At 33.8% G+C, this 20,570-nt stretch overlaps 1 protein-coding gene across 4 annotated transcripts in view; it reads left to right on the forward strand.

The window, feature by feature from the left end:
- Window positions 1-20,570, forward strand: part of LOC132752953 (large proline-rich protein BAG6-like) — a 35,448-nt gene that overhangs the window by 4,330 nt on the left and 10,548 nt on the right. Inside the window, exons 2-22 of one of the 4 annotated variants that reach the window (XM_060743366.1) lie at window positions 445-561; window positions 898-939; window positions 1,838-1,913; window positions 2,383-2,555; window positions 3,028-3,099; window positions 3,545-3,682; window positions 5,491-5,641; window positions 6,123-6,294; window positions 6,690-6,813; window positions 7,991-8,176; window positions 9,961-10,059; window positions 11,768-11,998; window positions 12,659-12,812; window positions 13,233-13,391; window positions 13,914-14,114; window positions 15,355-15,584; window positions 16,645-16,759; window positions 17,486-17,635; window positions 18,124-18,314; window positions 18,591-18,825; window positions 19,551-19,774. In XM_060743366.1, the coding sequence (XP_060599349.1) occupies window positions 499-561; window positions 898-939; window positions 1,838-1,913; window positions 2,383-2,555; window positions 3,028-3,099; window positions 3,545-3,682; window positions 5,491-5,641; window positions 6,123-6,294; window positions 6,690-6,813; window positions 7,991-8,176; window positions 9,961-10,059; window positions 11,768-11,998; window positions 12,659-12,812; window positions 13,233-13,391; window positions 13,914-14,114; window positions 15,355-15,584; window positions 16,645-16,759; window positions 17,486-17,635; window positions 18,124-18,314; window positions 18,591-18,825; window positions 19,551-19,774 (3,186 nt within the window). In that variant the 5' untranslated portion in view covers window positions 445-498. The remainder of the gene's footprint in view (window positions 1-444; window positions 562-897; window positions 940-1,837; window positions 1,914-2,382; window positions 2,556-3,027; window positions 3,100-3,544; window positions 3,683-5,490; window positions 5,642-6,122; window positions 6,295-6,689; window positions 6,814-7,990; window positions 8,177-9,960; window positions 10,060-11,767; window positions 11,999-12,658; window positions 12,813-13,232; window positions 13,392-13,913; window positions 14,115-15,354; window positions 15,585-16,644; window positions 16,760-17,485; window positions 17,636-18,123; window positions 18,315-18,590; window positions 18,826-19,550; window positions 19,775-20,570) is intronic. The other 3 variants (XM_060743367.1, XM_060743368.1, XM_060743369.1) reach the window with 3 other exon arrangements.

Below are 20,570 nucleotides of genomic sequence, written 5' to 3' on the forward strand. Positions count from 1 at the left end.
GAAACGTTGCACCCCTAACTAGAGTCCACACTATTTATGTTGCTAAGTCTTGTCAGATATTCCCTAGGAAAGAAAACAAAGAAATTTAAAAAATTGGGATTGAAAATGATGTTTTTTTCCCAGTCTTAACTCTTTATGTTTTTTTTTTATGATTCAACAACAGTAAACCTTGAAATTACTAAAAATAAACATGCAATTAAGATATTAATAAAAGTACTATCATTGGAAACTATATTTTTTTGATACTTTTATTTTATGTGTTTAGTTTCTTTAGTTACTGTAAATTTCCTGATCTGTAAAACACTTTTTTTCCCTATAAGTGGGGTGGATCCATGCTGGTCGCAAACGCATTACGTTGGTTTTGTCATGATGCGGCTCATTTTATACTAGACATACCTAATCTATATCTTTGTTAAGAATCAAATTTTTCTTTTTTTTTTCAAGATTATAACAGAAGTAAAGGCTACAAGTGGATGAAATAAAGTAAAGAAGTCCAATATGTTGGATGTTACAGTGAAAACTTTGGATGGCCAAAATAGAAGTTTCAGTGTTCCTGAAAACGTAAGTTAGCAATAGCATCTTAATTATGTCATAAGTGACAAAAGTAAATCTTTGAATGAAATCTGTATATTTTTCATCATATTTTAAAATTATTATTAAAAAAATCTTATCTTTAAATAATGATTATTTTCTGTGTTTGTTTGATTATGTTGGAATACTTGTCATAATAAAAAGATATTCTGTGACAGTGTGGCTGTAGTATTGCTATCAGACATGTTAGACTAACTACTATATGCATACATTTTTCTGTTTGTATTATTTACGATTGAATTACAGCTCGAAACTGTATTTGTGAATGTTCTGAAATTTATAGCTCTGCTTTTAATCTAATTTCAGACTACAGTTCGCCAGTTTAAGGAGAAAATTTCAAACTCAATTGTAAGTATCTGTTTTGTTTAAATGAAATTTATGAAAGGGAACTCAGATTGTGAAATAAAAAAAGAGAAATGAGTTGATGGATCCTTTTCAATGTTTTGAAAATTAAGCATGATAAATCTGCATTTATACAATAATTACATGAATAATTGAATTCCTGATTGTGTCTATTGCCATTACATAGTAACTTATGATCTCTAGAAAATCTAGTGTATCTAATTCTGCTAACCTGACCTACACTAATATACTTTAAGATTGCTGACCCTTAATATTATATTAAGATATAAAGATACCAGCTTGAAACTTTATATGTGGACTGATCTAATTTACGAGTAGTCCAACTAATTAGACTGTAAAATGAGTCAAACCGTTCATGTCAAATTGATTAGGCTAATTTAGGAGGAGTGCATTGCTCAAGTATAATTACTGATTACTTCATTGATTCATTTGAGTTATTGCCTTTTGTTTTTTTTCTTCCATATTCTTTGTCCATGACTCATAATGTTTTGAGATATTTATTCGAGGATAGATCATTGTAAGAAAGAAGGCATTTGACAAGAAAGACATCTTTCAACATATTCGATCATTTTCAAAGAAAAAGTCCGGCCATTATGATTTTGTTTGCTGCCGTGTAGTCATCATGCAAAATGTTTGAACTAGTTAATTATTCAAACCTTTCAAAAGATGTCGAATACTTGCTTATGATGACAAGATGCAGTTGTTAGACAAGGGGCATAAGTCAGAAAGCAATATTTTTGGAGTTATGCCCCTTTTTAACTTAGAACAGACAAGCTTTAACACTACATGTGGTGCACTTGTTTTTGTTAATTTTTCTATCAAAATTGGGATTATTTCAAATAAAATGTGCAACATTTACATAATAATTTTACTATATATTTAGAGCATACTACCCGACACACAACGATTGATATTTCAAGGTCGTGTTCTACAAGATGATAAACTATTGAAAGATTATGGTAAGATTTGATATATTGATTTATTATTTCTATATCCATAGTTCTAAATATCATTAAGTCTTTGTAATGAGAGAAAATGTCCAGAATTTATACAGAGATAATCTAGAATATATATGACTTAATTTTAACGTGTTGTGATGACATATTAAAGTCTTCTTGCTTGAAATCCTTTGAATTATAAGTTGTATGATCCAGTAGTTTAAATTTTTACATGTATGACAGGATACTTATTCCATTCTCTTTAAAAGTAAAATTATTGAGGTAAAATTAAAATATTTATTTTTCATATAAGGAATGATTAGGTAGGGTGACTATGATTATTTTTGCATGTTTGGAATCAAACAAATTGTATAGGGAAAAATAAGGTAAACCTGTTTTATTGATAGCAATAAGTTGTATTTCTATTTAATTTGTTCACTCTATGCATTTTGTCCGTCTGTATGCATTAACGGTATGTTATTATTTTCAGATGTTCATGGAAAAGTCGTTCACGTTGTTTTGCGGCCGCCACCAGGCAGTGGGAGACCAGCGGGCAATGACAACCACCAGCCAAGCACGGCACCTCCAGGACGCGACGTAAACAGTGTGGTGGTAGGCTCCTTCAGTCTTCCCTCAGATATCATTGACACAAATATGGTACAGGTATACACATGTAAAATGGTTCAACAATGTAGACACTCTCCCACATATACTGGAGTGTATAGTTATAGAAAAAATATGGATAGGTGATAGGCTTATGTTGTTGAATAAACCCAATTGTCTGCATGTGTCAGTCTAATGTTCAGAAGAGCAGCATGGTTTATACAGTACAGTAAAATTGACATGTTGCCAAAAGACTTTACCAATTTAAATGTGACATAAAACTCCTAACTAACTTCAAAGAAAAATTTACTGGGAGAAACAGATGGAAACTGGTCACATCCAAGGTTTCTCTCTGACTTATTCATAGATTGCCATACAGTCTCTTTGTCATATTTTGATTACAGTTTTTATGTAACTGAAAATCACGATTTTACTGTGTAATCCAGGACTCCCTGTATTTCTGAACTTTAATCCTTTAAGTTTGATTTATGAAGCAATATCAGCTATAGATATTTTGATACTGTGTTTTCAGAATATAGCCCAAGAAGCAATACGTAGTATGGGAGACATGGGAAGAAATGCACGAGTCTCAACAAGAACATCAGTATGTCGCCTTATATAAGTTCAAAATTAGTTTGTTTTAATTTATTTTAGTTTGATTGTGTTGGAAGTTATAAGCCTATTTAAACACTCTAACCAACCAGTACTAAGCAGTGAGTGTAAAGTTTCTTGCTCAAGGAAAAAACAGCTTGCCTTTGACGGGGTTTGAATTCACTTTGCCAGCAATCCTTAAATACCTAGTCCGACACGTAGACCACTGGGCCATTCCACTACACATAAAAATTTCAAAATTGAAACTATAATGTCATACTTATATAAACAATCTTGTAACTATAGAGAACTTTTTTTCTTATTTGCAAATGTGATGACAATTTTGTCTGCCTTAACCAGATATAAAATATATGTAATATATAATAGATGTAAAATAGCTCAAGGTATTATAGAGTAAAAGAATGTGTTTGTTTGAGCAATGTAAATTCTAATTTTAGCCGGATGGCTCAGCTGTAGATGTACACATACATTTAGGCCCTGTACAAACTGGAGCAACAGTCAGCGAGGCCCAGATGAGGTTAAACACAGCTCGACAGATGATGAGACTAGCAACAGAGGCCCTTAATCAACTTGAAGTAATATATTGTTATTGTAGTGATTTTAGATTTATTATTCTGATTATCTTTCTTTTGGTGTTGGTTAATAAGTCACACCATTAATTTCATGAACAAGTGATGATGTTGACCATTAATTTCATGGTCATATGATTACGTTCCAGGTTTACCTGTAAAGAAAGTCTTAGATGCCCCGTCATGGATGCATTATTTTGGGCATGAGGTGGCTCCTAAGTAAAATCACCAATCTTTCATTAGCTTGTTGAATAGCTTCCTCACATGAATGAATACAAAGTCCTTAGCAAGCATCTAGCCTACAGAGTTGAGGGTCAATGATTTGAAGTCAACAATATAACCCCTCTTTAATGAAGGGCCTAATAAAATACTTATGTTTTATGAGCTCATCATGTTTTGATTTTGTTTTTACTTTAAAAGGCTTCTTTGATTTGAATTACTTATTCTTTATAATCTTAAATGCTGTGTGTTTTTTTGCCCCCACGTTAGTGGCGGGCATTTAGATTTACCCTTGTCTGTCCGTCCGTCCGTTCACTTTTGTGTCGCACGTAACTCAAAAAGTATTTGACCTAGAGTCATGAAACTTTACAGGAATGTTGATCAGCATGTGTTGTTGTGCACCTGGGTATTTTCGTCTGGATATTTTTAGTATTTTCAGAGTTATTGCCCTTGACTTAGTTAAATTTTTCAATTTTCAACTTGTGTCGCATGTAACTCAAAAAGTATTTGACCTAGAGTCATGAAACTTTACAGGAATGTTGATCAGCATGTGTAGTTGTGCACCTGGGTATTTTCGTCTGGATATTTTTAGTATTTTCAGAGTTATTGCCCTTGACTTAGTAAAATTTTGCAATTTTCAACTTGTGTCGCATGTAACTCAATAAATATTTGACTTAGAGTCATGAAACTTTACAGGAATGTTGATCAGCATGTGTAGTTGTGCACCTGGGTATTTTCGTTTGGATATTTTAAGTATTTTCAGAGTTATTACCCTTGACTTAGTAAAATATTGCAATTTTCAACTTGTGTCGCATGTAACTCAAAAAGTATTTGACCTAGAGTCATTAAACTTAACAGGAATGTTGATCAGCATTTGTAGTTGTGCACCTGGGTATTTTCGTTTGGAAATTTTCATTATTTTCAGAGTTATTGCCCTTGACTTAGTAAAATTTTGCAATTTTCAACATGTGTCGCAGGTAACTCAAAAAGTATTTGACCTAGAGTCATGTTACTTTACAGGAATATTGATTAGCATGTGCAGTTGTGCACCAGGTATTTTCGTCTGGATTTATTTAGTATTTTTAGAGTTATTGCCCTTCACTTAGAAAATTTTTTGCAATTTTCAACTTGTGTCGCAAGTTTCTCAAAAAGGATTTGACATAGTCATTTAACCTATAGGCAGGTTGCTCAGCATATTTCAGATTTGCACCTAGGGTTTTGCTTGTGGATTTATCCAGTATTTGTAGAGTAACTTCCCTTGACTTAGTAAAAAGATTGACAGAACAGTGGCGCGGTGGGGGCACCCGTGTCCTATGGACACATTTCTAGTTTAGCCTTATAAGTTCATCAGCTATAGTCCTGGAAATCAGTTATTATTTAACAAGACAAAATGCTGAAATGTTGTTATTTAAGACCAGATAAAGTATTGGTCTAGGTTATTAAACAATACAAGTGGTGTCTTTTTCAATTAGCACAGTACTTGTTTGTAGTTACGGCCATTGTGTGTATTGAAGTTACCATCACTGTGTGTATAAGCTTGCATTTCTCAATGTGCCGAGTCGATATATAAAATGTGTTTTGTTTTGAAACAACAGAATCCTGAGGGAACAAACAACACTGCATCCAACACACAGACAGCAAACACAGAACCAGTCCCTGCAGCAGGAAGTAGTGGAGCGCAGGAAACACAGAGAGACACAGAGAAACAGTCTGTTCCATCTCCTATGGATACATCTGATACCAGTGGTAACAACTTGTATTTTGATTTCCACAAAAGTTCCAATGTGTGATAAATTTGGGATTACTTTTGTTAAAATTGCATATATTTTTCACAGAAATCTTTGGTTTTTTGGCTTAACCAAGTGGTTAACAAAAGAATTGCAGCTTTCAGACCCTACTTAGCCAACAACTCTTGTACATTGTATACAGATAACATCAAAAATTGCTACGGACGTCTCAGAAGATGGGCTTTGTCACTACAAGGCTACAACTTCCAGATTCAACACAATGCATCATCTGCTAATGGTAATGTTGGTGGATTCTCATGTCGCATCTATGACTTATTTGCAGACAACCATAGTTCTATTCAAGAGTCTAAAACCAAAGATTCATTGCAAAATAACCACTAAATGATGATTAAAATAATTTTCACAGACACACATGTTGTATGTATTGTATTTGATCATCTCTTGTCATGATTTACAGTTTGTATAATGTATAAATCCAGAACCTAGTAGCAGTCAAACAGGTGGAGCCACACCATCAAGTACAGAACCAGGGTCTACACAAGGCTCTGCAAGGAGCAGCCCAACAGCCAATCAGGGCACAGAAACATCCTCAACTGACCAATCAAATAGTACACAGCAACAAAATGGCAGTCAGCAGCCACGTGGCCCAGTGTATGTCCTTACATTTTTTATATAATTTATGTCCATCACATTTTAGTTTGAATCTTTAATTTTTGTGTATAAATCATTCATGGTAAGTTTTAAGTTCTCCTGTCCAAAAAGGAAGGTAGTACCCATGCATTTTGTACATCCATCTTTAATTTAGATATGTTTAGACTGCTTTTTGCATAAGGAATGAAGGTTTGAGTCTGCGATTTTACAAAAAATAGCTAAAAGATATATTTTAATATTTTAATTGAAAAAAATGACTATATGTTAATATATTTACATTTCTTGCTAAGAACTTAATCATCTAAAACTAATAGCCACATATAAAATGTATTTAAATTTCCCTGTATGATTTCTTGTATAATTTTGTTAATATTGTTTTAAACAAATTATTACAGAAGGCCTAACGTGAGTGCATTAGGTGAGGTGTTGGTAGAAGTGAACGAATTAAACAGAAGATTACAGCCACATATAGAACGATTTACTAGAATTGTTCAAGATGATGGAGAAATGAATGAAAATGTAAGAGTTTTCTGACAATTTCTTTAAAGATTCAAGTGTGCAATTAGTCTTTTACTGTTATATTATCATTTATTAAGTTAATGATAGCACTAATTGTAATAGGTGTATACCACTGGCATTGTGCCAGACTAGCTAACACATAACTTCATTGTGATGAGTCTGAAGTGGTCAGTTACTTTATTTTAATTGTTAGAGTGTGCTGTTACCTTCTTTAAAGTGATATTATGCCCTTCCAAGGGTATATAGTGAGTGAACGGGTGAAGATCAAAATAAGTTTTCATTTTGCAATAGTTCCTTTTAATTTAATAATTAAGTTCGCATAAAAAATAAATAACACACAGATCCAAACAAAATTTTTGTAAATATCCATTAGAATTTACCTATAGCGCTTAGTTTATAAAAAAGAGTGCGGCAGTCTTTTTATATTTTAGGCAGATTTATAATTTTATCCTTAACATTTTCCAATATCCACTGTTGGTCAAACACCATTTTGACAGTCAATCTTTTGAAATTTAAAGTCAATTCAGCTCAACTTGACTATGAAAATATGAGCATAATGTCACTTTAACTCTTGAAAATTTCAAATGTAGCAATGTCACCATGTAGCAAAATAATCATGTGATAATTTTTACTGGATACAAGCCATTTGTCATTTTTTCTAAATGGGAATGTTACAGTATCTCAGTGCTAAAAACTTTGACTTGTACCAAGTGCTACAGGTTGACACTTAAACTCCTGTAAATGAAAGATTTTTGAGAGAGTTACTTATTTTATGGGTGAAATTCAGGATTAAGCCCCATAGTTATGGCAGGATTTTTCCCCACAGTAATGCAGCACAAGTGATTTAAAAATAATGAAAAAAGTTGCTTTAACCATTTGGTCTTAGAAGCTCCCTAATTTGTATATTTACAGTCATTTGTGTTTATATAGAATATATCATTACCTTAATGCAGTAACAATTCACTCCTTATATGATTGTATAGGAGTTAACCTATTGTTGCATTTTAGATAACAATATGTCATATAATATTGTATATATGGTTGTTATCTTTGTTTTAATTTTTCAGAAGATTGTATATTGTCACATAAGTGCAGTAACAGGTTAACTCCTTATATTATTTTTATTGGAATTAACCTATTACTGCACTAAGGTGACAATATGTACCGTATATTATAGGAGCAACGAGAGAACCAGAGGGTTTGTAACATGGTACCGGAAGCAATGCATGCGGTCAGTCACGCTTATCACGCAATCAGTGACCTGATGGTAGACCTGGGACAGAACCGACCACGACAGTTATACGTGACCCTTGCCATTGCTCAACCTCACACAGCTGTCATTCAACAGGCTATACCTGTACAGGTATGTCATGATTTAGACTCCTATTCTCATTTTATTTTCTTTCTTATATTGAAAATATACATGTGTATATAGCAGACTCTTTGCAAAAAGGATTTAACCATATGAAATAAAAGAGATTTAACATTTCTGTACTAAGTGAAAAATATAGACTAATGATACATGTATATTCTTTCAATCTTTGTCAAAATTGAGAGTAATAATATTTGATGGTACCTATATAAACATGGAACAAAATCTGTTTGACTATGCTGAATATGTGAATATGGTAAGAATATTATATATTAATGGCACATGCAGATCACTGTGCTATAGAGTAAAATTGTCTGTACATACGTATTTTTGACTTAGAGTGAATCATTAATGATTAAAATGATACAGGTAGATGCACATGTTGTACCTGTATTTGAAAACAAAAAAGGCTGCAAAGTTGTATTCAATCAGTTAAAGTTTGTTATTTTAGACTTAAAATGTTGGTAAAATTTGCCAATAGTCATGATTGGTAATTTTTTTTTAATTGGTTTTAGGCTCGACTTTTCTATGAAAAGGGGAGCTATCCTACTCGCCCCGGCGTCGGCGTTGGCGTCACACCTTGGTTAAGTTTTTCGTACCACCCCACTTTATTTCAGAAGTATTACAAGTATGGCTTTGAAACTTACCATACTTGTTCACCATCATAACCTCCATCTACAGACAAGAGTACATAACTCTGTCAAGGTTTTTGACAGAATTATGGCCCTTTTTTGACTTAGAAAGTGTATTGAGCTTGGTTAAGTTTTTTGTACCACCTCACTTTATTTCAAAACCATTGGAGGTATTGCTTTGAAACTGACCATACTTGTTTACCATCACGACCTTCATCAACAGACAAGAGGACATAACTCTGTCAAGGTTTTTGACAGAATTATGCCCCTTTTTGACTTAGAAAATACATTGAATATGGGTAAAATCCACTTATTGCCTTAACCCTTTGAGATATTGCTTTGAAACTTTTAATGCTATTTCACATCATTACCCCCATCTGTACGCAAGAGAAGGTAACTCTGTCAAGGATTTGTTTTAAAAATTAAGGCCTTTTATCGACTTAGAATCTTGGTTAAGTTTTTAGTACCAGTCCACTTTTTGACTGAACTGTTTGAGATATTAATTTGAAAGTTGGAATACTTGTTTACAATCATGATTCCCAAACATGTCCAGGAGAAGGTAATTCTGTCAAAGATTTTATTTGAATTATGGCCCTTAACTGTCAATGTTTTGTATTATAGGCAAGCACTAAAAAACTTAAAAAATCTAAAAAAATTCATTCCTATCCACTGAACCTGCAGTGTTCAAGGGTATCACACAATTCAGTAAAATAATTCTTCACTAAATATCTTAATGCTCATGGCCATTGTTCACTTTAAAAATACAGAGATTCTTGTATTGCCTTTTACTGCAAAAACTTTTTTTATTGGCAAGCAATAAAAAAGTCGAGCGCGCTGTCTTACGGACAGCTCTTGTTAAGTCCCCAAATGATGTCTTTTTTGTTGTTTTTTTTTTAACATGAAAACTTCTCTTCAAGTTGTATTGCTTTTGTATACATAACTATATATGCCTTTGAGATGTACTGTTTTTTTGTGTACATGAATGTTTAGGTATAAGTGGTACCTTATTTGTTTACATGAATGCTTAAGTCTTTGACTTGTACTGTTTTTCTTTACATTAACTTTTAAGCCTTTAGGCTAATACACATATATGTTTTTGTTAAGTTTATAGATATACATATATAGGTTGAGGTTTATTTTTAGGCTCAGATACAAGTTGGGGGCAGTCCACGATTAATTCGCCGCCAATTTGCTGCTAACAGAGCCTCACAGGTGCCCACAAACACAACTCAGGCACCCTCAGTAAGAATTGTTAATAGATGTTACTGTAATACTGTGTAATCATGTGGGCAAGAAAATTTGTTCTGATCAAAGCCTGTTAGAGGCCTGACAGAAATGAAAATTCTGATCAATATTTTTTATGAAATCAGTTGTTTACAAAATATTACACTGTAATTATAAATATGTTACAAATTATGTATCAAGGTAAGGTTTCATAGTGTAAGGTTACATAGAACATGCACAATGAGATATCATTTAACATATCATATTTAAAACATAGATAAATTTGTTGGATGGGCATGTGTAGCCTTAAAACAGTCTGTCAGAAAGTATTGAAGATTTTAATATCAAAGTACTGGAATTGTGTTACCAGTATACAGTTTTGTGCCTGGTAGGACTTGTCTGATTCTATCCTGGTAGTGTAGGTTTGTAATTAGCTTTCAATTGTTAAAGAAATATTTTGTATATACAATATGATTTTCTGTGAACTCTTTTTACCTAGAAGTCACCTAGTCCCTTTTTCTCTAAAAATTTACCTAAACATACATATAAGCTGCAAGGAATAATAGTCTTGTTTTTGCTTAGGTTTTTATTGAAGCATTCTTGTTTATTAGCCAATTATGACTTGAACTTTAGAGATTTATTTTAGGCTTCATGTTTATTTCAAGTAGATGTTTGCAAAAAAGCCTATACCCTCTAAATTGTTTATACACCCAGTGGGTCAGCTATCCATCTGTTAGCAAAGTCATTTCATTAAGATGTTTTTTAGAGTCCCCAACTTTTAGTCATTGAGGTAGTGTGATGAACCCACATTTCAGGCGCACTGAAGTTGAGCAATTTTCGGTAAAATCTTTTGAATGAGTGTCTTTTTTCCCCAAATAACATATATGAACAGTATGGAATCAAACATGTTTCTTGTTGTAATCCTATCACACATGAAATTACTTTGAATTAAATACTGTGCCTTGAAAGAAAATCTGTATAAAGAAAAGTGGTCTCTAAAGACTACCATTACACCTTAGCATTTGAACGCTTAATAGGGTTGAAATTCTTGGTTTGAAATTACCTGTCATGAAATACCACTTTCTCAAAACTAACTGTAGCTATTGTATGTACTACTAACTGTAACTTTTGTTTGTACTGCTGCTTGTAGCTATTGTTTTTACTACAGCTTGTAGCCATTGTTTGTACTACTGGCTGTAGCTATTGTTTGTACTACAGCCTGTAGCTATTGTTTGTACTACTGGCTGTAGCTATTGTTTGTACTACTGCGTGTAGCTATTGTTTGTACTACTGGCTGTAGCTATTGTTTGTACTACAGCCTGTAGCTATTGTTTGTACTACAGCTTGTAGCTATTGTTTGTACTACAGCCTGTAGCTATTGTTTGTACTACAGCCTGTAGCTATTGTTTGTACTACAGCCTGTAGCTATTGTTTGTACTACAGCCTGTAGCTATTGTTTGTACTACTGGCTGTAGCTATTGTTTGTACTACTGCATGTAGCTATTGTTTGTACTACTGGCTGTAGCTATTGTTTGCAGCCAGCTGTTGTTTGTATCTTGTATTAGATTTGTCCTTAAGTATTGTAAATATAATTTGTATTTCAATCCCCCCCACCTGTAATTGGCTGTATATTAAATATTAATTGTTTTGCTTTAATGTATGCCTGCCTCATTTTATTAAAGTTTTTCATGGTTAAGTTTGATTGGTAACTTATTTGTTGTTGTAGGTGGCGGTTCCAAGCTCAGTTAGTGGACTAGCATCCTCTACTACAACTACTGGAACCAGCACTGGTCCACAGCCAGCTACAGTTACAACAGGTACCCAGTCAAATGAAGCCGCCGGAACTCAGCCACCTACCAGCAGTTTTGGTGCCCAGCATGATGCTGGAATAAGTAATGAAGAAATGCAGAGAATCACACAACAGATGTCAGCTGGGCTTCAGAATGTTCTTGGACAGGTAAATCTCTTGTTATATTACAGGAATGTAAATAAATTTCCAATTCTGTAACATTATTTTGATGAAAGTATTTTTGTTTAGAAAGAAAGTAAAGTGTTGTAAAAATCCATTTTTTTGTAGTGAATTTTTGGCTAATTTTCAGTGTTGGACAGGTAACATTTAAATTCTTTGAATACTTACAACAAAAATGATTTGCTGAGGTAATATTATAGATGGTCTGTCTTAGCATCCATGCAATCTGAATTTTTAATCTCAAATTTTTTAAGCAAGCTTTGTCAGTTACAGTAGAATACTTAAAAATTTGTATAGTCAAAATTTATGCTTTATGTCCAAAAAAGTATTTTTCTTTTTCATGTACATATGACTATGCACCATCAAAATGTAGAAATTTGAAAGTGTTGCTGAATATAAAAAGATATTTGCAATTTCTGGCTAGCTTAGTTATTCATGATAACTATGAATTTACAAAGAAAGTGATTCACGAATATTATCTAAAATTAATGCAACATTAATTAACCAGTTTTAAAGTATGCAAGGTCAGCAGGTTAAGGAAATAAAAAAATGTTTTTGAAATATTAGAGGTTTACAAAGTTAGGGTAATGATAACTCCTCTGTTTTCATTTATATCAATGATAATTTCTGTTTTTATCCATATCAAAGGGATTAAGGCAAGGGGATGGCACTCCTGATAACCCGTATGTTTTTGTGGAGATGGGACCAGATAGTATGACAGTGAACAGTATCTCTGCTGAAGTTGTGACCACAGACGAGAATGGTGTTCAAACAACCCATACATCTGAGACTGATAGCACAGGTATGTTATGTATTATTACACGCTGGTGAAATTGATGTTAATTGTGTTGTTGTCACACCTACAAGAGCTATTGGACGCTTATTGACCTTAAATTTTTTTACTCCACGCATCTGTGGGTTCAAATCCTGTCAGGAACATGAGAAAGGTCTCTTTCTAGCTTACTGAAGTTAGGTGGTTCTACTTGGGTTTCTTCTTATCTCTATATATTATGGAAGGACATATGAGGTTTCTTTCGACTATTTAATCCTTTTTTTTCATATTTTATAACGTGTTCCAAGAAACTTTTTTCAATGTTACAAAACTGTGTAGTGTAAAAACAAAGTTAGATTAAACAATTTTTATGGGCACAAACATATTTTTAAATAAAATCCATTTTTAGAAAGATTCTGATGAGTTTGTCATGTACTTTTTCTAATACAGCTGGGTCAGTTGGTACAACCAATGTCCCTGCCCCTCCCCAGACAGGAAGTCCGGCTACAGCACCACCTGATGGCCAGCAAGGGGCTGATCAAGGACAGGGAGGAATCTTGCCACCAAACTTTATACAGAGTCTTGTGCAACAGATTGTCAGTCAAACAGGTAAGTCCTGGGGTCCTGGCTATATATTATTTAATAAATATTATATTATTAAGAATTTATAAAGATGGCCACACATCATCAGAAGCTCACTTGCTTTATTGATTGCAGTAATACTATAGCTAGGAGAATTTAGTACCGATTGAGATTTAATCTAAGCCTAAAAGATATTATGACTACTGCTGTTCATACAGCATTCTTTATTATTTAGTTAAGCTATGTGGAGAAGTTGGCAAGTATTTGTAAAGAATAACATGTCAGTACTGATAAATTCAGGAACACTCCTAATTTATAATAGCTTGCTTAAATATTATTTAAAACTTCTACAAGCCAAAGATTAACATAAAGACTTAAAAAGTTTTTTATCTTACTGTATTTGATGTGTGCTATATGGAACTAATTCAAATAGATAAAAGTTTCATTTTTGATACAGCTGATTTCCTTATTTATGACATATATAAAGCTATTGTCAACATGTTGGTTTCATTTACATCTACTTTATTGCTGATAAATTGTCTTATTAAGGTCAAGGCCAACCACAAAGAATGCAAATCAATATAGGTCAAGGTCCCGCTGGTATGATGGGAATGTCTGCTCCAGGTATGCCAATGGGCATCAGATTAGGACCTCGTATTGTGCGACCTCCAGGTATGCAGAGGAACGAGTCTGGTACCCAGACTGCAGGAGCCAATGGGATACCAGCCAACAGTGGTACTCAAACCTTTGGTGAATATTATACTTACTATGTATAAATTTTGCGTATTACAATGATGATATCTTTGTTTTGAGTAAAAAGCCTTCTTGGTAGAATTTTTATGCTGTTAACTCTGGCATGCGTTCCAAAGTACAGTTGACTCTCAATAAGTCAAAATCGCTTTACTCAAAATTCCGCGTAAGTCGAAGAATTTCTAAAGTCCCGTCAAATTTCCTTCTTTATCTTTGTATTTTAACTCCGCTTAGGTCAAATTTTGACTTACCGAGACTCCTGTTTAGTCGAAAAGAAAATTTGGTCCCGTCAATTAAAGTCCAACATATTTTCATCTCAATTAGTCGAAGTGTGAAATCAGCCGACTGATCAAAGGTCGGCGACATCATGGTGTGATGTTGTCACTCGTGATTTACACGTTTCATAGTAATTATTTTTTAATTGCCGGTCATCATATGTATTATTAACACGTCGTATAAGTGGCTTTAATCCGTTTCAGCACTTAATTGGTTTTAACAGTTAGATAACTAAATTAAAATTTGATTACATTTCTTTAAGAACGTTGACTCCTGCCAGTCTGACGGGTGTTAGTCAAATAACAGCCTAGGTATTGATGTGTGTTACCAACGTAAATGACATTTGTATAATTAATGTTCCGTCATTTTGCATACATTTATTTGTACTTCCGGTTCATGATAGTTGCTACTTTCGTTTTCGTCCGATGATCAATTAAATCAAATATACATGTAATTGTGTGTATATGTTTCACTATTGATATACATGTATTAAATTTTAATAGATATATTTTTGTTCATTTATAATTTGTAGTTGTAAGTGATTTACCGTCATTTCAACGGTTAAATATTGCAGCATTGCAGCTAACAACAATAACAAACCTACTTCTTTGCACATTTAATCGGGCACATGCATATACATGTACGAATGTCAACGTAATGGCGGCAGTTCCACGTTTCTCGAATTCCATTTCTCTCGAAGTAAAATGCCCAGTCCCTTGGATTTCGAGTTACCGAGAGTCAACTGTATCTGATTATGCAATGGCAGTGCCAAATCCTTTATCTGTAAACTATTACTAGAATCTAGTATTTTAGAGTTTGTTTTAATTCAGTTTTAGTTTAGATGAATAAAGCATCTGGTGTAAAAAACAACAATCATTTTACTGTTAGTATTGAGAGTGTAACTACTTGGTGCTTTAATTTTGTAAACAGGCACACAATGTTGACACATCTTATATCATTTTAGCCACACCAACTAGTGCATCTGGTACCCAGACTTCTACTGGAGTATCAACACCTAGCAGTACATCGGGGACTCAGACACCAGGTGCCCCTCGTGCTGCAGCATTTGTCGTGCCCGGAATGCCAGGTCTAGCACAGAATATCAGCCCAGTGGACCAATATCTACCATGTTCATCCAGATATTTCCTATCACAACATGCTAGAGGTATCATCAATCAAACTGGTGGACCTCAGGTTTGTACTTAGTTATAAATTGATAAGATTTATTGTTGTAAGCCTTAATTTCTGGATTATAACCTAATGAGTAAGCAGGTTTACTTCTATGCTTTAAGGAAGTGTTGAATAAGAATAAACTGTTCCTGGCCCCATAACTACTCTATGTTCAAGGGTTTTCAGTAATTATTTATAACAAAGTTACTTTTATTGAGAGTTTAAAAAGGTTGTGTAGCTCATCTGTAAAGTTTATTTATTATTCATTGTTTTATAAAAAATACATTTCTGTAAGAGGTTTCAGTTAAATCAGTATTCCCTATTAAGTCTTTATTTCTATATCTCAGTCAGATTGGCCTCTATAATGATAGAATTATGCCACCAGTATATTAAGAGCCTTGTCCCATTGAATGAAGTCTAGGCTTAATGAGCCTCATTTCTGCTGTCAGCTAAGGCTCCCACATTTACAATTTTTTGTAAACGTTTACACGATTGCTAAGAACGGAAACGATACCGTTTAAACCTTGGTACCTTTATGTACTATATACACCATGTATTTGAGTCGCTAAATGATGATTTACTTTCTATTTTTAATACATGTACAAATAAAGAATGTGCAGGGCTCATCACGATTGAGTCAGCACACATTTTCCAAAAATGTATTATGTCACGAGCAATTTTGCACGGTAAAGCTGTGTGAAGGGCTGTAAACATCCATTTTCCGTTTTTTACTTTGAAATAAACCACAAGAATTGATAAAATCCATGATTACCGGCAATGATTAAGAAATTTTGTAAGATAATATGGTCATTTCGATTAAACGGTAAAAAATATGGTAAACGTTTTCGAATGAAAATCGAAACGAATCCGTTTAAACGTGTAATCGTGGGGGCCTTACTGTCAGCCTAGTTTCTATACTATTGACTATTCAATTTTAATACTTTGAATTTGATATCCCTACTGTCCCTAATCCATTACAGAACAAGTCTGTTACATAAATACAGTAGAATATGAGGTTAACTATTAATATTTACATTTTGTGGACTCAGTATGAAAAGCTTGTTTTTTGAAACTTACGTTATAGAACACAGAAACAGCATTGGCTGACATGGTGAGCAATTTGATGTCCGGTCTCATAGGGGGACCTCAACCATCAGGTGCCCAAGCATCAGGAACTGCCACACCCACAACTGCCACAGGTAATTTGATAATGATGTTAAATCTGTTTTGGTAGAATTTGAAATTAGTAGATTTTAGGTTACTTGCTGAACCCTCACATATAACTCTGTAGTGAAGTCAACTTTTGGAAATATCAGTTTTGGTTCAAGACAGCAAGACATGTGTTTACATGTGGAAATAAGATAAAAACTAAAAATAAACCATATGCTTTGGTTGTAAGTATGTGTACATATTTCATAATTCAATTAAATGATTTTGATAAGTTTTAAGTCATTTGTGCAAAATTGTTTCAAACAATTGAATATTTGGGAATAATTGTTAGGTAATTGCCATCTAAAACATTGTTACAATATGACAGTCAGACCATTTAAAGGAAAGAAAACAATGTCAGAGGTTCTATTAGTTGTATGCTCATTACAGACATAATTTGTGACAAGCGATCTCCACTATTAAGTCTAATTCAGAAATTCATGTTGGATTAGTAGTCAGTCACTTTTGGAGAAATTAGTAATTATTGGTTAGTTAATAAGGAAAGCCTTTTGGTTAGACTGACAGCCGAGATATGTCCAAAATGTGATAAAATTAGCTTAAAAAAACAACAACAGAAAAACAAACTAATGCATGGAAGGACAACTTATGTAATCCTGTAAAGTTGCCATATAACCCTGACATTGACTTATTCTCTTTAATACACCACCATTTATATGGCAAAATCAATGCATGAATTATATTTGTTCTTACTTCAGGAACTCCAGCATCTTCTACAACAGGAAGTGACCCAAGACCTACTGGGATTCGTATCGGCGCTCCTGGTGCCACATTCCAGCTTGGTGGAATGCCAGGGTTCCCTGTTGGGTTGGGTGGTATGTTTCGTGGTCAGATGCCATTCATGCAAGGTATTCATGCTAGAGTTTAATCATGTTTCATGTAAAAACAACCGGCTTGTAAAGAGAGTGATTAGTTTAAGCCACCAATATACAGTGCAGTCTGGACAGGCTCTATATTGCTGGATGACTAACTCAAAATTTTCATTTAGATATGCCCAAAATTGGTAAATTGGAAATTGCGGAAAATGAAAGCTGAAGTTAATGACAGAATTCAGCGAGTTAAAGTTTAAGATAGATGTGACATTACATAGTTTTGTAAAATTTATAAAGTTTAAAAGAAATAAAATACTTCTGAACAAAATAATCATGAGAAAAGGATTCTCATAACTTCATGAATTTATTTATATCAATTTCAATTTTGTTTTGTTAGTAGAATGAAGTTTGTTGTTGAAGAATATTGAATTGCTGCTTCATACGATATAGATCTTGAATTATATGTGTTGTAATACAGTTTTTAATAAAAATATATAAAAAAATGAAAATTTTAATTTTTGCAGGAATGAGATTCAGGGTTGGAACTCCAAGACAGAATATGCCAGGTGCAAGACCACAACAAGCCCAGCAAGCCTCAAACACAACAGGTACACCTGGACAGGGGTCAACACCAGCAACAAGTGGGACACAAGGGAGCACAGGGGGTTCTGAACCTCAGTTTGTACAGATGTTGAGAACAATGTTGTCTTCTGCTGTAAGTAGAAATATAATGGAATCATTTTGAATGATTAAGGAAATTACTTTAATATATTTCAAATTTAATCTGGCCAATGTTCACAAAGTACTTAATTGCAGACGTGCGATAAAATCTTTACAGTTACAGGTTTCAGCATTGTACTTAATGAAGTGATGTGGCCGAGTGGTTAGTCATTGACTTCAAACCACTTGCCCCTCACCACCATGAGTTAGAATCTTGATAGGAACGTTGGATCCTTTCATGTGAGGAAACTATATTAATTTATTTTTCAAGGGTCAGCAGCAAGGTCAACAACCTGGTAACCAGTCCAGTAATGCCACTACTACTGGCTCTCAGCAACAGACTGGTACCCAATCAGCAGGAGCTATCAGTGATGAAGCTTTCACACAGCTTGTCAGTGGTATAACAGGTTACATGTCACAAGCAGCCGTGGGCCAGGCACCAAGACAAACAATAGCAGAATTCTTGTCAGATTTAGGACAAAACTATGGAATTCCACAAGGGGAAGGTTGGTATATTTATTTTCTAACAGCAAAATAACACAATTTTTTTTTCTTTTCAGTATTTGCATTAATCTTGATTAATGAATTGTGAACTTTTCCAATATTGAACTCCAGCAAAGTAACTCAATTGTAAAACTTTGGCCATAATATTCTCTGAGTGTACAAGTAAGCTTTTTTAGGATCTTGAGTCTGAAGTATGATATAATGAGGTTTGTATACATTGTTGAGGACAATGCTTAATTCTATCAGACTACTACACATCTATTAAACTATTTTGGTGGAGTGCTTATCAAGTCCAATATAGGTTTTGCAGCTGTGTAAGAACCAGTAGAATCAGTATTGTACATAATAAAATGTGATTACCTCTTCATTTCACACCACCATTTTTTTTCAGCATTTTAAGTGAACCTTGTTCATATGAAAAAAAAAGTTCTTTGCAGATGAAATTCAGTCCTGGGTTTTTAGGCACTTTGTGAAATAGAATTTAAAAAAAATTATTTTGAATGATGTAAAACTTTTGATAACAATGTGTTTTTTTATGGACTTGGAAAATGAGAACAAAGCTAAATGGATTTAATTTTGATATTTTTAAACTCAAAAAATGAAAATGAGGCATTGGATCCTATAATATTTTTTTTTATTGAAAGATGTCATGTTGTAAATGTTAGAAGGTGATAATTGGTTACATTTTGTAATGTAAACATAAATAATTAATATTTTTATATTGCAGGTTTCATCAATGACATAATGTCTTGTATTTTGTCTCATCTCCAAATCACTGACTTGATTTCTGTGTTCTATGGGTCACCAGCACCACTTAACCAGGTTCAGCGACCCTTGAGAGAGTTTATCTCAACAAGAGTTCTGAATGACTTGACACCATGCCCAGAAAATATACGCACATCTGTAGAAGAACTGGTAGAATCAATGCAGACTGAAATACAAGAAACTGTGGTAAAATATTTACTCTGCTATTCAAATGTTAGAGAACATATGTGGGAGGCATATGTTTTTATGACAAAAACCCCTTCTAGTTTTTTTGGGTGTGTTTTTTTTTTTAGCTCACCTGTCACTTTGTGACAGGGTGAGCTTTTGTGATCACTTTTCGTCCGGCGTCCGTCCGGCGTCCGTAAACTTTTACTTTAAATGACATCTCCTCATAAACCACTAAGCCAATTTCATCCAAACTTCACAGGAATGTTCCTTTGGTGGTCACCTTTGAAAATTGTTCCCATGCAGAACTCTGGTTGCCATGGCAACCAAAAGAAAAAACTTTAAATATCTTCTTCTAAAAAACCCAAAGAGCTAGAGCTTAGATATTTGGCATGAAACATCTTCTAGTGAGTGTCTACCAAGATTGTTCAAATAAAAGCCCTGGGGTCAAAATTGGCCCCGCCCCAGGGGGTCTTTGATTTTCCCTATATGAATATAGTAAAAACTTAAAAATCTTCTTTTAAAGAACCCAAAGAGCTAGAGCTAAGATATTTAGCATGACACATCTTCTAATGGGTGTCTACTAAGTTTGTTCAAATAAAAGCCCTAGGGTCAAAATTGGCCCCGCCCCAGGGGGTCATTGATTTTTCCTATATGCATATAGTAAAAACTTAAAAATCTTCTTTTAAAGAACACAAAGAGCTAGAGCTGAGATATTCAGCATAAAACATGTTCTAATGGATGTCTACCAAGCTTTTTCAAATAAGAGCCCTGGGGTCAAAATTGGCCCCGCCCCAGGGGGTCATTGATTTTTCCT

This window comes from Ruditapes philippinarum, unplaced genomic scaffold (genome assembly GCF_026571515.1).
Source record: "Ruditapes philippinarum isolate M1 unplaced genomic scaffold, ASM2657151v2 ctg4536_1_1_1_1, whole genome shotgun sequence".
NCBI lineage: Eukaryota > Metazoa > Mollusca > Bivalvia > Venerida > Veneridae > Ruditapes > Ruditapes philippinarum.